The sequence below is a fragment of the Ovis canadensis genome, chromosome 1, assembly GCF_042477335.2.
Source record: "Ovis canadensis isolate MfBH-ARS-UI-01 breed Bighorn chromosome 1, ARS-UI_OviCan_v2, whole genome shotgun sequence".
NCBI classification, from domain to species: Eukaryota; Metazoa; Chordata; class Mammalia; order Artiodactyla; family Bovidae; genus Ovis; species Ovis canadensis.
The window spans coordinates 168354879-168369779 of NC_091245.1; the positions used below are offsets into that span (position 1 = coordinate 168354879).

The 14901-nt window shown below is 39.1% G+C and overlaps 1 protein-coding gene across 1 annotated transcript in view; it reads left to right on the forward strand.

Annotated features, from left to right (window-relative positions):
- Positions 1-14901, forward strand: part of ADGRG7 (adhesion G protein-coupled receptor G7) — a 66768-nt gene that overhangs the window by 42230 nt on the left and 9637 nt on the right. Inside the window, exons 11-13 of the mRNA XM_069552106.1 lie at positions 2625-2737; positions 7472-7818; positions 8797-8893. Of these exons, the coding sequence (XP_069408207.1) occupies positions 2625-2737; positions 7472-7818; positions 8797-8893 (557 nt within the window). The remainder of the gene's footprint in view (positions 1-2624; positions 2738-7471; positions 7819-8796; positions 8894-14901) is intronic.

A 14901-nucleotide genomic window follows, 5' to 3' on the forward strand; every position in this document is an offset into this window, starting at 1 on the left:
AATAGAGCTTTTTGCAAAATAGTCTTAAGATAGATGAATTCAGAACTGTGTATTTAATAATGAGAAGGGAGCACATGTGCAAAAGAGGAGCTGACAGACTCCATTCAACTAACTTGCATGTCTGAAGCACGAAGTTGCTACAGCCAGAGGTAAGGCTGTATAGCTGAGTGCTAAAGATGGCTCAGCATGTACATAGCTGTGGGTGAGTTTGAATAAGTTACTCAGAGCTTTTTCCATTATAGCATCTAAGTTACTAAATGTATGCCAGAAGGCATAAGAGGAAGAGCTTTCTAATTCAACTTGTCCCATAGTTCCTCTATGTGTTCTTTTCACTCTAATGCTACCCTGTATGAGTAACTGGTAACAGCTCTGGTATCCAGGTGTTTATATACCTCTTGAGAGTTCTTGAACTGACCTTTTTAGGAAGAGGAGCTTCGTTTATTGCATTTCCAGAAAACTATTATTCTGGCAAAAGGAAAAATATTTATTTTTTATGCTAGATGGAATGTTTTTATACTGCAGTGGAATGGGGAGGGATGTAGACTGTCTTCCCTTTATTAAGGGGCTCTTAACACTATAAATCTTCCAAAGAAGTGGATGTTTTAATTTTCTGTTAGCTAAGAAATATTCATGTTTGGGAAGCCAATGGGGATCAGAACATACTGATATAGCATAGAATATCAAATTATAGAATCTTGCTTTTAAAATATTTTTGAAGTAATTATCATTTTCTTATTTTAATTACCAAATATTTAAAATTGATTTTGATTATTTTATAACTTGCATTATAGAGAGATCTGCTTTCTCAGTCAGAAAATAGTAAAGATACAATTTTAATGTTTTTGGTATCTTAAGATCATTAGCATTACTGAATAGCTGTGTGAAAGTCAGATTGCTTTACATATTAAATGATACAGGTTATACTTTCATAGTTTTTTTTCTCCTGTTTTGAGGTCAAACTTTCAACTGTTCTTTCTAATATCTGAATCTGCCTCAATGCCCACATGTTAATATTTATCATTACTTTTGAGTTGCAAAATTTTTAAAAAGGTGATTAGAATTGTATTAATATGTAAAGTTTAAGAGCAGATAAACTCTGAGTGAATAGATGATTTCTAAGATCTAAAGATATAGATAGTCTGATTCTTTGTCATCTACTTAGTATACTACACATAGGAAGTAATGTGACATTTTTGTCTTATAATTTTTTAAACATAATTTTGTTTACATTTATTTATTTTTAGCTACGCTGGGTCTTTGTTGCTGCATGGCCTTTTCACTGGTTGCAGTACACAGGCTTCTCATTGCGGTGGCTTCTCTTGTCGAGGAGCACGGGCTCTAGGGTGCGAGGGTTTCAGTAGTTGTGGTACTTGGGTTCAGTAGTTGGTGGATGGGCCTAGTTGCTCCACGGCATGTGGGATCTTCCCAGATCAGGGATTGAACCTGTGGCCCTTGCATTGGTAAGCAGATTTTTACCACTGAGCCACCAGGAAAGCCCTTATGATATTTTTAAAATGAAGTTTATTTTTATTTTTTTCCTACTAAAGCAATACACACTCAATGCATATAGAGTGAAAGTCTACTTATTAAGAAGAAATATACTGATATGGGAAAATGTTTATGATATCTAAACAGTGAAATAGCAATTTGAAAATAATCTGATTATGTTAACAAAACCCTCTATATTTGTGCAAGAGATGTAGGTAATATTGTAAACACGTTAAAATAAAGGTCACCTCTGGGGAATTCCCTGGTGGTCCAGTTGTTAGACTGTGCTTTTCCACTGCAGAGGGCACGGGTTTGATCCTTGGTTGGGGAACTAAGACACCACAAGCCACCTGGCAGAGCCAAAATAAAAATATCACCTCTGGAGAAGAGATGGCAGGGTTTGATGTGGGGTAATAGCAGTAAAGGGGAACTTGTGTGTTTTAAAATTATATCTCTACATTTAACTTTCATGTTTTATAAATAAGTATATACAGCTTTTCTAATAATAATTTGAAAAATTAAAAAGTACAGGCAGGCAAAAATAATTCTATACATATGTCTCTATTCACCCAGTGACCACCATTATTACCTCTCCACATGTCTAAGAGTACATACTCATATGGAACATACTTTTCTGAGACTATATACTAAAATACTGCGGTAGATATAGGTATATTTCACAAAGGTTAGGTCCCCCTTTCCAAAAGCAAAAATGAATATCTTTTCATATCTAGGAAAGTATTTCTGCAACTTTATTTTTAGTACATGAGCTTAGATATGCAGGTTTCCCCTTGGATTACAGTTGTGCATACAAATAATGTAACAGGTTAATAAAACAACTCTAGCCAATTTAGATAACACAAACAACTTTGATTTTAGACATTGAGTAATAGTGTTTATGTCTTCCCTCACTGAATTAGATAACTGTTCTCAAGCCGCTATTTCATGAATACTGCTTAGAGATGAAGGGGTTGATTTATTTCCTTTTAAAATATATCTTTATATAAAAGGACATATCTGGATATTTTGACCAATATATTTGACTGTTTTAACCAATGTAACTCTTTGTGATGTTGACTTTCATAGATATTTCAGAGAAGCTATTTTAAAATAATGAGTCTTAACTTATTTTCCAGAGTTTCAAGAAGGAATATAAATATCCTGAATCACTAGATGTATTTTCCACATTTGGATGTGCACTGTCCATTGCTGGTCTGGCTCTCACAATTATATTTCAGATCGGCACCAGGTAAGAAGAGAAGCAGGCTCATCTCATGAGAGAAATTGTTACCCTGATATTATTTCCTCTCAGCATATTTCCGTTAGAATACAGCCTCTTAGAACTAGAAAGAAAGTGAGATTTAATTCATCATGCTCATTTTATAGGATACTCAGCCCTGGAGAGGCTAAGAAATATTCATAAATAAATATAGAACTATAAAATATGTTAAGTGACTTGAAGGAAAATTACATACCATGTTTATCATATAAAATTCATGTGGTTCTGTAGCTCGTTAATGGGCTTCCCTGGTGGCTCAGTGGTATGGAATCCACCTGCCAAGCAGGAGACGTAGATTTGATCCCTGGGTAAGGAAGATCCCCGGAGAAGGCAATGGGAACCCACTCAAATATTCTTGCCTGGAAAATTTCATGGACAGAGGAGTCTGGTGGGCTCCAGTTGATGGGGTCCCCAAAGACTCAGATACGACTAAATAACAACACTAACTCATTAATGCCATAGTTCCTTAGTATTGAATAGAAGCGTAACTACCAATTTGCATTTGCGAAAGAAAGAAACATTGCTAATCAGCAAGTTTTTGAGGATAGAAGTAAATTTTAAACTATATTAATATTTCAAATGGTAAAACATTTTAAAAGATTTTTAAATACATAGTTTTTTTTAACTAATTTTAAAAATAAGCCTAAACACATATTTCTTTCTACTTTGACCTCCTCACTCAAGATCCAGTTTTGCATAGCTCTTATTTTTTGTCGCATGCTACATTTGTAACAATCTGTAAATGTAAGCATGTTCATTTATTAGCTTATTGGTCTACTGTTTTCCCATTAAGCATGAAAATTGATGTGGCCTCCTTTGCTTTTGTTGTTGCTGTTTTCTCTTGTCTTGTTTTTATAAGTCCATCCCAGGGCTGAGCACAGTACCTGGCCCATGGTGGAGGGATATCTGTGGAATAAATGGGTCCATTGTGCACTCCCACCTGGTTTCTTCTCAAACTCAAGATGTCTCACAATGCTTCTTTTTTTCAGAATTATTTCTCCCGGATAAATTTCTTCACCGTTTTCTCAGATGTGTAGAGTCAGGGGTCTTTTGTTCTAAAGGTATTGCTACTTCAACATTTTTTCCCCTGAAGTTCGATTTATAAAAAATTAGAAGTCTACAGAAAAGTTGAAAGAGAATACTGAATACCCATATACCCTTCACTTGGATTCACCAGTTATTAATATTTTGTTGTCTCTCTTTTTCTGTTTTTTCCTGAAATTTTGAAAGTAAGTTGTAAACATCATGACCATCGTCTCTAAATTCTTCAAGCATGTATGTATCTCCTAAGAACAAGGGCACTCCTACATAATATTATTATCCTCAGAAAATTTAACTCAAGAATTTAACATTAATATAATGTTATCATGTTAATATCCCTGTTCACATTGCTCCCGGTGTTCTAGAAATGTCCATTTTAGCTGTTTTCCAACCCCCTCAATTTATTTAGTTATTGTGTCTCTTTAGTCGCCTTTGGCCTACAGTGTGAGGCTCTAAGCAACAAGTGAGGAGGTAAATATAAACTATGAACAAGACAGCTCATCTCCCTGGGAATCTACATTCTTGGGAGAAGACAGACATTACACACATACATACAGAAATAAATATATAATTATAAATTGTGGTAAGCGCCTTGAAGGAAAATTACATGCCATGTAATTACAAGTCTGTCACATAAAGTGAAAGCTCTTCTGTCTGTGCTTTCATTTGAAAAGACACTAGAACATTTATTTGATCCCATCTGAATAAGTTGTGGTAGCTGCATAATTATTATGTTTGCCTACTATCTCACTCCAATTGTCATCAATGTTGTAAAATCATAAAGCATATATTAATATAATTGGCAAACAGATTTGTTCATCAGATTCTGAGACATTAGAAATAGAGGAGTACTTGAAGGTGTTAGAACTTTAAGCACATTAATGTTCAGTTCAGTTCAGTCGCTCAGTTGTGTCCGACTCTTTGCGACCCCATGAATCGCAGCATGCCAGGCCTCCCTGTTCATCACCAATTCCCAGAGTTCACTCAGACTCACGTCCATCGAGTCCGTGATGCCATCCAGCCATCTCATCCTCGGTCGTCCCCTCCTCCTGCCCCCAATCCCTCCCATCATCAGAGTCTTTGCCAATGAGTCGACTCTTTGCATGAGGTGGCCAAAGTACTGGAGTTTCAGCTTTAGCATCATTCCTTCCAAAGAAATCCCAGGACTGATCTCCTTCAGAATGGACTGGTTGGATCTCCTTGCACTGCAAGGGACTCTCAAGAGTCTTCTCCAACACCACAGTTCAAAAGCATCAATTCTTCGGCACTCAGCCCTCTTCACAGTCCAACTCTCACATCCATACATGACTACTGGAAAACCATAGCCTTGACTAGACGGACCTTAGTCAGCAAAGTAATGTCTCTGCTTTTGAATATGCTATCTAGGTTGCTCATAACTTTTCTTCCAAGGAGTAAGCGTCTTTTAATTTCATGGCTGCAATCACCATCTGCAGTGATTTTGGAGCCCCCCAAAATAAAGTCTGACACTGTTTCCACTGTTTCCCCATCTATTTCCCATGAAGTGATGGGACCGTTAAGCACATTAATAGGGGAAATAGTTATTTCAAGAGGCCTTGTAGTCTGAAAAACACAGAAAGGTCTGGATGATAGTGAGTGGAAATTTTATAACTTTTTAAAATACAGGACTGTAAGCTCTCCTGGTGGCTCAGGTGGTAAAGAATCTGCCTCTAGTGCAGGAGACCTGGGTTTGATCCCTGGGTTGGGAAGATTCCTTAGAGAAGGGAATGTCAACCCACACCAGTATTCTTGCCTGGAGAATTCCATGGACAGAGGAGCCTGGCTGGCTATAGTCCCTGGGGTCACAAAGAGTTGGACACAACAGAGCGACTAACACTTTCACTTTCATACCATAATATACAAAGAACTATGATATGTCATGAGTTTTAAAGAGTAGTTGGTTTTACACCCTCAAATTATATCTTCAGATGAAGGAACAGTCCTCAGGCATGTTTTACATTGTGTTTAGTTGCTCAGTCATGTCCAACTCTTTACAACCCCGTGTACTGCAGCCCATCAGGCTCCTCTGTCCATGGGGATACTCCAGGCAAGGATAGTGGAGTAGGTCACCACACTCTCCTCCAGGAGATCTTCCCAACCCAGAGATTGAACCCAGGTCTCCTGAATTGCAGACAGATTCTTTACTGTCTGAGCCACCAGGGAAGCCCTCTTTTACATTCAGTTCAGTTCAGTTCAGTCGCTCAGTCGTGTCCAACTCTTTAAGACCCCATGAACCACAGCACGCCAGGCCTCCCTGTCCATCACCAACTCCCGGAGATCACCCAAACCCATGTCCATCAAGTCGGTGATGCCATCCAGCCATCTCATCCTCTGTCATCCCCTTCTCCTCCTGCCCTCAATCTTTCCCAGCATCAGGGTCTTTTCCAATGAGTCAGCTCTTCACATCAGGTGGCCCAAGTATTGGAGTTTCAGCTTCAACATCAGTCCTTCCAATGAACACCCAGGACTGATCTCCTTTAGGATGGACTGGTTGGATCTCCTTGCAGGCCAAGGGACTTTCAAGAGTCTTCTCCAACACCACAGTCCAAAAGCATCAATTCTTCGGCATTCAGCTTTCTTTATTGTCCAACTCTCAAATCCATACATGACTGCTGGAGAAACCATAGCCTTGACTAGGCGGACCTTTGTTGGCAAAGTAATGTCTCTGCTTTTTAATATGCTGTCTAGGTTGGTCATAACTTTTCTTCCAAGGAGTAAGCGTCTTTTAATTTCATGGCTGCAGTCACCATCTGCAGTGATTTGGGAGCCCCCCAAAATAAAGTCTGACACTGTTTCCACTGTTTCCCCATCTATCTGCCGTGAAGTGATGGGACCAGATGCCATGGACCAGATGCCATCTTAGTTTTCTGAATGTTGTGGTTTAAGCCAACTTTTTCACTCTCCTCTTTCACTTTCATCAAGAGGCTTTTTAGTTCCTCTTTACTTTCTGTCATAAGGGTGGTGTCATCTGCATATCTGAGGTTATTGATATTTCTCCATGCAATCTTGATTTCAGCTTGTGCTTCCTCCAGCCCAGCATTTATCATGATGTACTCTGCATATAAATTAAATAAGCAGGGTGACAATATACAGCCTTGATGTCCTCCTTTTCCTATTTGGAACCAGTCTGTTGTTCCATGTCCAGTTCTGACTGTTGCTTCCTGACCTGCATACATTAGAAGCTCTGTTTTACATTAGAAGACCTTGTTGTGGGCCATAGAAATATAAACATATTGTGGACTAAGCACCACTTTGTCTGATGGATAATTTGGTCCTGGCTGCCAGGCCATCTGCTGCATTCCTTTAGCTGTATCAGGTCACTTGGAGAGGGACACACAGGGCCTGGAAATTTGTGGAAATAGAGTTCACAAATGGGCATTTCTGGAGAACAGCTATCACCTTTGATTAGAACACAGTTTCAAGAAAGGAGGTATCAACCTGTTTTCTTGAACTCACTTCTTTGCGGGAATCAGATAAGAAGAGATTGTTTCTCTGATGTAGTTGGGAAGGTCTGTCTACCAGCTGGCCCAACTGGGTTATGAGCTAGGTTTACATGGGTAATAATCCTTTTGTTACCTCACAATTTCACTAGAGTTTCTTTTTTTGTAGCTGTTTTGTTTATTTAATTATATTTTTTATTTTCAGGAAAGTCAGAAAAACCTCAGTAACCTGGGTGTTGGTTAGTCTGTGTGCATCGATGTTGATCTTCAACCTCTTCTTCGTGTTTGGAATTGAAAACTCCAATAAGAACATAAAGACAAATAACAGTGACATCAATAATATTGACTTGAGTGATAATGTAATGCTCAGACAAGACACTGTGGTCATCTCGAATCCCAAGTGCACTGCAATTGCCATCTTACTGCACTATTTTGGGTTAGCGACCTTTGTCTGGATGGGACTCAGTGCTGCCCAGCTCTGTTTCCTTCTAATTAGGACCATGAAGCCTCTTCCTCGGCATTTCATCCTTTTTAACTCTTTAATTGGATGGGGTAAGTGTTTGCTTCTCCACTTTCTCAGAAATTTAATTTTGTTGAAATCATTTAATTTAAACAAACACCCATTGAAGACCTAGTTGTACAAGGCCTTAAGATAGGGGAGATGGAACATCCAGCAATCACTAAGAGTGCCTTCTGTCTAGTGAAGGAGTGTCTTCTGTGAAGAGGAAAGATATGATCAAGGCAGGTATCCTAAACACATCATGCTGCTGCTCCTGCTGCTAAGTCACGTCAGTCGTGTCCGACTCTGTGCGACCCCATAGACGGCAGCCCACCAGGCTCCCCTGTCCCTGGGATTCTCCAGGCAAGAACACTGGAGTGGGTTGCCATTTCCTTCTCCAATGCATGAAAGTGAAAAGTCAAAGTGAAGTTGCTTAGTCGTGTCCAACTCTTTGCAACCCCATGGACTGCAGCCTACCAGGCTCCTCCATCCATGGGATTTTCCAGGCAAGAGTACTGGAGTGGGGTGACACATCATGAGCTAACTTCAAAATATTTATTTCCTTTAACATCTCTGTTAATTAGACTTGAGATTTAGACTACATGTAATCAACTTTCTGGCTACTTTAAAAAAAATATTTCAAGGCAGTCAGAGGGACTCTTTAAAGAAAAATAATTTGAAAATTTTAATGGGTTCCTACAAAGGAGAGTCGTTTTAGTGTTATCTAACTTTAAGTTTATTCAAATGAAAGAGAAATTGTGCCACTTAAGAGTGGACATTGTGTTAACAGTTACAAAAAGATTGGAAATGGTATAGAGTTGTTATGCATAGCCAACACTGACAGGGAAAATAAAATACTGAGAAACTATGTCCACTGTTGACCTGCATCTGTAGAGCACTTAGTACATTGTCTATAGTAGAAAGAACAATATATCCTGAAAAAGGTCAGATGTACAATTCATTCACAGTCTTTTATAATTAATCCCAGGTTTGGGTAAATTATTTATTCTGCAATTCTGTTTATCACATAGGAGGCCCGGCTATAGTGGTAGCTTTGACAGTGGGAATTATTTGTTCTCAGAATGGAAATAATTCACAGTGGGAGTTAGACTACCGGCAAGAGGAAATGTAAGTTTTATTTTTTAAATGCTCCTTTTTTTTTTTTTTGAGAGTAACTATTCAATGACATCGAGTCCAAAGGTACTTGTAATATGCATCTCACTTTATAATTGTCATATTATAACTGTGTATTTCAAATTCTCAAAGAGCACATTATATTTTAAATGTGATGATATGAAAACTTCCTGTGATAAATCCATTTACAAAGCAAGTAATTACCTTCCTTCTAAATTTATAAATGTGAACTTTTTAATATTAAATTTGTCTTCTTTCATTACCTCTGAAAATCATAGGAAACAAGAAATGTGATCCTTAGTAACCCCTTATCTTAGTTTCTTATCTAAAAAATGGGAATAACAATAATAGTAATACCTGCTCTGGGGTTACTCTGAGGGATCAACTAGTGTGAAAACATTTTATAACTTGAGCACTCTCCATGCTTATGAACCAATTCTGTGTTGATATGATTATAATGAGTATTTCATGATGATTTATTCACACATAAATTCTCTCTGTGACTCCAGCGTGAATAATTAACTGTCAGTAATGGGAGTACCTGCATGTATACATGTGCTATATTGCACATGGAACTCTGCTCAATGTTATGTGTCAGGCTGGATGGGAGGGGAGTTTGGGGGAGAATGGATACGCGTATATGTATGGCTGAGTCCCTTTGCTATTCACCTGAAACTACCACAACACTGTTAATCGGCTATACTCCAATACAACATAAAAAGTTTAAAGTTTGGGGGAAAAAACAATGGGAGTAACTGAATGCATGGTATTTGCTTGAGGAGATGGTATTTGTATGAGGAAATTGAGACGAAAGCTCTATGTGTATTTCTGCTGCCAAATGGTAACTGCTTTTTATTTTCCCTTCTTATTTTATAAATGCAACCATTCTTATCCTTGGATTCTGCTTTAATTCTCAGACCAACTTAAATCAGAACAGAACTCTCGGAAATGTCCAGTATACACAAGGGAAGGCTGTGGTGTCAGGGCGCTCACCTATTTCTAGGGCTGACTATGACCAAGTGTAAAATAGGGAGCTAACTGCCTGGCTTGACTTTAGTGGCCACATGCTCCAGGCACTACTTTTTTCTGTTTAATTGAGAATAAATATCTTTTGATGGGTTTTAAAATTTTAATTCCACAATTGAAGATCAAGAGTAAGATGCAAATATCTTGTGGGAGAGGTAATTCACCTCCAATTGCATTATTATTAATTTCCTACCCTAACTGAACCACAGGGTTAGACCCATGCCTATAGACGTCTTCAGTAGAAAGAGGCCTGCTGTCTTAAATTTATTCACACTGAGCTGTAAAGAACTGAGAGCAGATTCTTTGCTGAGTATAGCATTAGATGTTAGGCAAAACACTGGCAACTGAAAATAAGAGTTGGGAAGAAAGGAAAGGATGTGTGACATGAATATCAGCTTCATCTTGGACCCTTATTCTCCCTTTCTACCCTGTACACATGCATCAAAGTTCACATTTCTTCAGGATATATTTAGAAAGAGGAAGGACTTTTTTGGGTTTTCTTGAGTTATGCTCCCAGAAATTGCTTCTCAATATACCATACTCCCTGTCCCCCAAACATGGCTCCCAGTTCTACCAGTCATGTCTGAAATCCCTACCCCAGTTCCCTTGATGTACTGCTACTTCTTCCAGGACCCAACTAAGGGGTGATTGCAGGACAGGCCACACTCCTGTTTAATGCTCTATCTCCCAGATCTCTGTCCTACCATATAGGTTCTTTCAGACTTTCCTGAAGTGTTATTTATAGTAACCACTGGGAAATTATAATGCTTGAGGGAGAATTTTCTGGAAGCTATGCTCTATCTGCTACAGCTATCTTTTCCCATGTTTCATGACAAAATCACCAAGGAGTTAAATGCTTCATCTGAGGTTCACCTATAATACTCTTCAGACCTCAGGTTCATAGCTATTGATCAGATTCAACTTTGAGCTTGTGACTCTTGAACCTTAATTCTATAAATTCCATTCCTACAAGGATCAGTCTCCGTGTAGAATCCATGTCTTCTCAGCAGTCTCAAAATCTGAGTTATTAGGTTCAGAATAACTAAAGAGAGGCTCGTGAGAACAAATCTTTAATGATTATCCCTCCAAGTAACACAGAAGATGGGGGAGGGGAGGAGGAGCCTCTTCCTCAGGCACACCTCTTCACGGCCACAGGCGTCCAAGCCTGTTCCCCGTCCAGGTCTCCCAATCTGTGTGAGGTAACTGCGGACCTTATAGACATTTGTATGCGTATACACACACGACAAAGGGAGAAGGTGACGGCACCCCACTCCAGTACTCTTGCCTGGAAAATCCCACTGACGGAGGAGCCTGGTAGGCTGCAGTCCATGGGGTTGTGAAGAGTCGGACAAGACTGAGCGACTTCTCTTTCCCTTTTCACTCTTATGGCAACCCACTCCAGTGTTCTCGCCTGGAGAATCCCAGGCATGGGGGAGCCTGGTGGGCAGCCATCTATGGGGTCGCATAGAGTCGGACACGACTGAAGCGACTTAGCAGCAGCAGCACAACGTGACAAAAGTCCAAATAGTAATTCTTAGAAATTGTGTTATCTAAAGTTCAAACAACTCAAGACTCAAAGAGATAAAGAGAAATCTTTGTTTTATTTCGCAACTCACAAGTCTGTCTTTATCCAATAGAGCTGGATGTTCATTTTCTTTCTCTATCCTATCCTTCTCTTTTAAACTGTGTTTCTCTAGGCTGCCTGGGTCAGAAATCTGCCCATCTTTTTAATTTAAAACTTTGATGGCCACTTGCTTAGTCACCAAAGAAGTATCTTGAGATTTTAAAGTACTTCTCAGTAGGATTTTATTAAATTCTTAGGCAAGTGCCCTCCTGTTTCTTCTGTGTAGGGGATTGTGAGGTTGGGGATGGCAGGGGGTGGGGGGTTGTCTTTTGGTTACAGATGAAAGGACAGGAAAGCCAAAAACCCTGAAGGTAAATTTTGCTCTTTTTCACCATTTTACTGAAGGCTGGACTGAATCTATCTACTAATGGATTGTAAGCACTCCTTTTCACTTTTAAAATTCATAACAGAGATCTGAATATCATCACAATTTCCTTTTAAGTCATTCTTAGAAATATGATTTCTGACCTAGATGGGTGGGATGGGGAGTGAGAGGGAGGTCCAAGAAGGAAGGGAAGATATAAACATATAGCTGATTCACTTCATTGTTCAGCAGAAACCAACAAGCATTGTAAAGCAGCTATACCCCCAAAAAAGAATAAAAAATAATAAACTTACTTCAGTAAAAATTAATAAAATGAAAGTAAACCAAAAAACAAATAATTTCTAATAATTTAAATTGTAGCAACGTTCCAGTGCAAAACAACTTAGAAATACTTTAGCATGTATAATAATGGTGTTTTACCTGCAGAAAACATAAATTAATTGATTGCCAAATACGTGCCAGGGCTTCTCACATTATTTCATTAATACCCCATTGTCTTCCTGACACTTTCCCATGACTGGGACAAGTGGATGGTGCATCTCCTGGTTTTCCCTCCCAAACTTGCTCTTCCCATCCATCGTCTTCCCCTGCTCAGTTGGTGGTAACTCCATCTTCCAGGTACTCAAGTCGAAAACTTTGGAGTCACTTGTAACTCTCCTATATCTCCTATCTAGCCTATCGATAAATCCTTTTGCTTTACTTTTAAACATATCTGGAATCAGACTACTTCTCAGCATCTCCTCTTCCTGGGTCTAGGCCACCAGACTGTTGCAGTAGACTCCTAGCCGACTTCCTCCTCTTGGATGTGCTCTTCTGTTATGTGTGCACCTAAAATAATACTTTAAAAACTAAAAACAGATCATGTCAAGTTTCTCTTTCTCGCCAAGAGTACATTCAGTCACCTATAAAGCCCAGACATAATTTGTGTCTTTTTACTAATCCCATCTACTTACATACTCTATTCTGGCCACACTGGCCTCTTAAGCTCTCAGCTCAGAGCCTTTGTACTTGCTGTTCCCTTTGGTGAGAACACCCTTCCCCTTCATCTACTTCAGATTTTTACTCAAATACTTTTTTCCATAAGGGTTTTCCTGATTACTCTATTTAAAATGAAACTCTTCCTTCCCAATTCCCCTATGCAACACACACAGATACACATACACATGGTAGTAACTACCCTCACTCCCTGTTTTATTTTCCTCCTCAGCACTTGTTAACATCTGATATATGGTATATATTTTATTAATGCATTAGTTTTATTTATTTTTCCTGTACCAGAATAACTTCACTAAAGAAAGGAATTTTGGTATTTCATTCACTGTTAACATCTTGGTATCTAGAACAATGTGGCACATAACACGTACTCTATAAATACTTATTAAATGAATGAATTTATTCTTATAACAATGCCAGGAGATGATTACTGAATTTCATAAATTAGGAAAAATATGCCACCAAAACTGCCACCAACAATGACAAAAGGACAAAAACAGATGCAATGAGGGCTTCCCTGGTGACTCAGTGGTAAAGAATCTGCCTCCCAATGCAGGAGACCTGGATTCAATCCCTTGTCTGGAAAATCCCACATACTGCAGAGCAACTAAGCCTATGCACCACAACTGTACAGCCTGTGCTCCAGAGCCCGGGAGCAGCAACTGCTGAGCCCATGTGCTGCAACTGCTGAAGCCTGAGTGCCTGGAGTACGTGCTCTGCAACAGGAGAATCCACCACAATGAGAAGGCCACATATTGCAACTGGAGAGCAGCCTCTGCTCTCTGTAACTAGAGAAAACCCACCCCCAGCAACCAAGACCCAGCACAGTCAGCACAGTCAAAAATAAATAAATAAATATAGATAGATAGATAGATAGATAGATCGGAGAAGGCAATGGCACCCCACTCCAGCACTCTTGCCTGGAAAATCCCATGGACGGAGGAGCCTGGTGGGCTGCAGTCCATGGGATCGCTGAGGGTCGGACACGACTGAGCGACTTTACTTTCACTTTTCACTTTTCACTTTCATGCACTAGAGAAGGAAATGGCAACCCACTCCAGTGTTCTTGCCTCGAGAATCCCAGGGACGGGGGAGTCTGGTGGGCTGACGTCTGTGGGGTCACACAGAGTTGGACACGACTGAAGTGACTTAGCAGTAGCAGTATATAGATAGATAGATAGATAGATAGATAGATAGATAGATAGATAGATGCAGCAAGTTTAAAGATCTAATCAAATAATTTTAATCATTAAACTTTAAAAAATGTCTATTAATGAGAGTTTAAATAATTTATGGTATAATGAAATAATGGGATAATATGCAACTGTGAAAACTCATGAGGATAATCTTTATATTCTAATATGGAATAATCTCCAAGATATTTTTTTTATACTTTATTTTACTTTACAATACTGTATTGGTTTTGCCATACATTGACTTGAATCCACCACGGGTGTACATGCGTTCCCAAACATGAACCCCCCTCCCACCTCCCTCCCCATAACATCTCTCTAGGTCATCACTGTGCACCAGCCCCAAGCATGCTGTGTCCTGCGTCGGACATAGACTGGCGATTCGATTCTTACATGATAGTATACATGTTTCAATGCCATTCTCCCAAATCATCCCACCCTCTCCCTCTCCCTCTGAGTCCAAAAGTCCGTTATACACATCTGTGTCTTTTTTGTTGTCTTGCATACAGGGTCATCATTGCCATCTTTCTAAATTCCATATATATGTGTTAGTATACTGTATTGGTGTTTTTCTTTCTAGCTTACTTCACTCCGTATAATCGGCTCCAGTTTCATCCATCTCATCAGAACTGATTCAAATGTATTCTTTTTAATGGCTGAGTAATACTCCATTGTAATCTCCAAGATATGTTTTTAAGTAAAGTAAGAAGTATCATATGTTATCATTTGCTTCAGAATCAGGAAAATGTATACCTTTGCCAGTGTATGCATAACCTAACTGTAGAAGAATACACAAGAAACAGTGAATACCACCAGAGATACAAACTAGGTGACCAGGGAT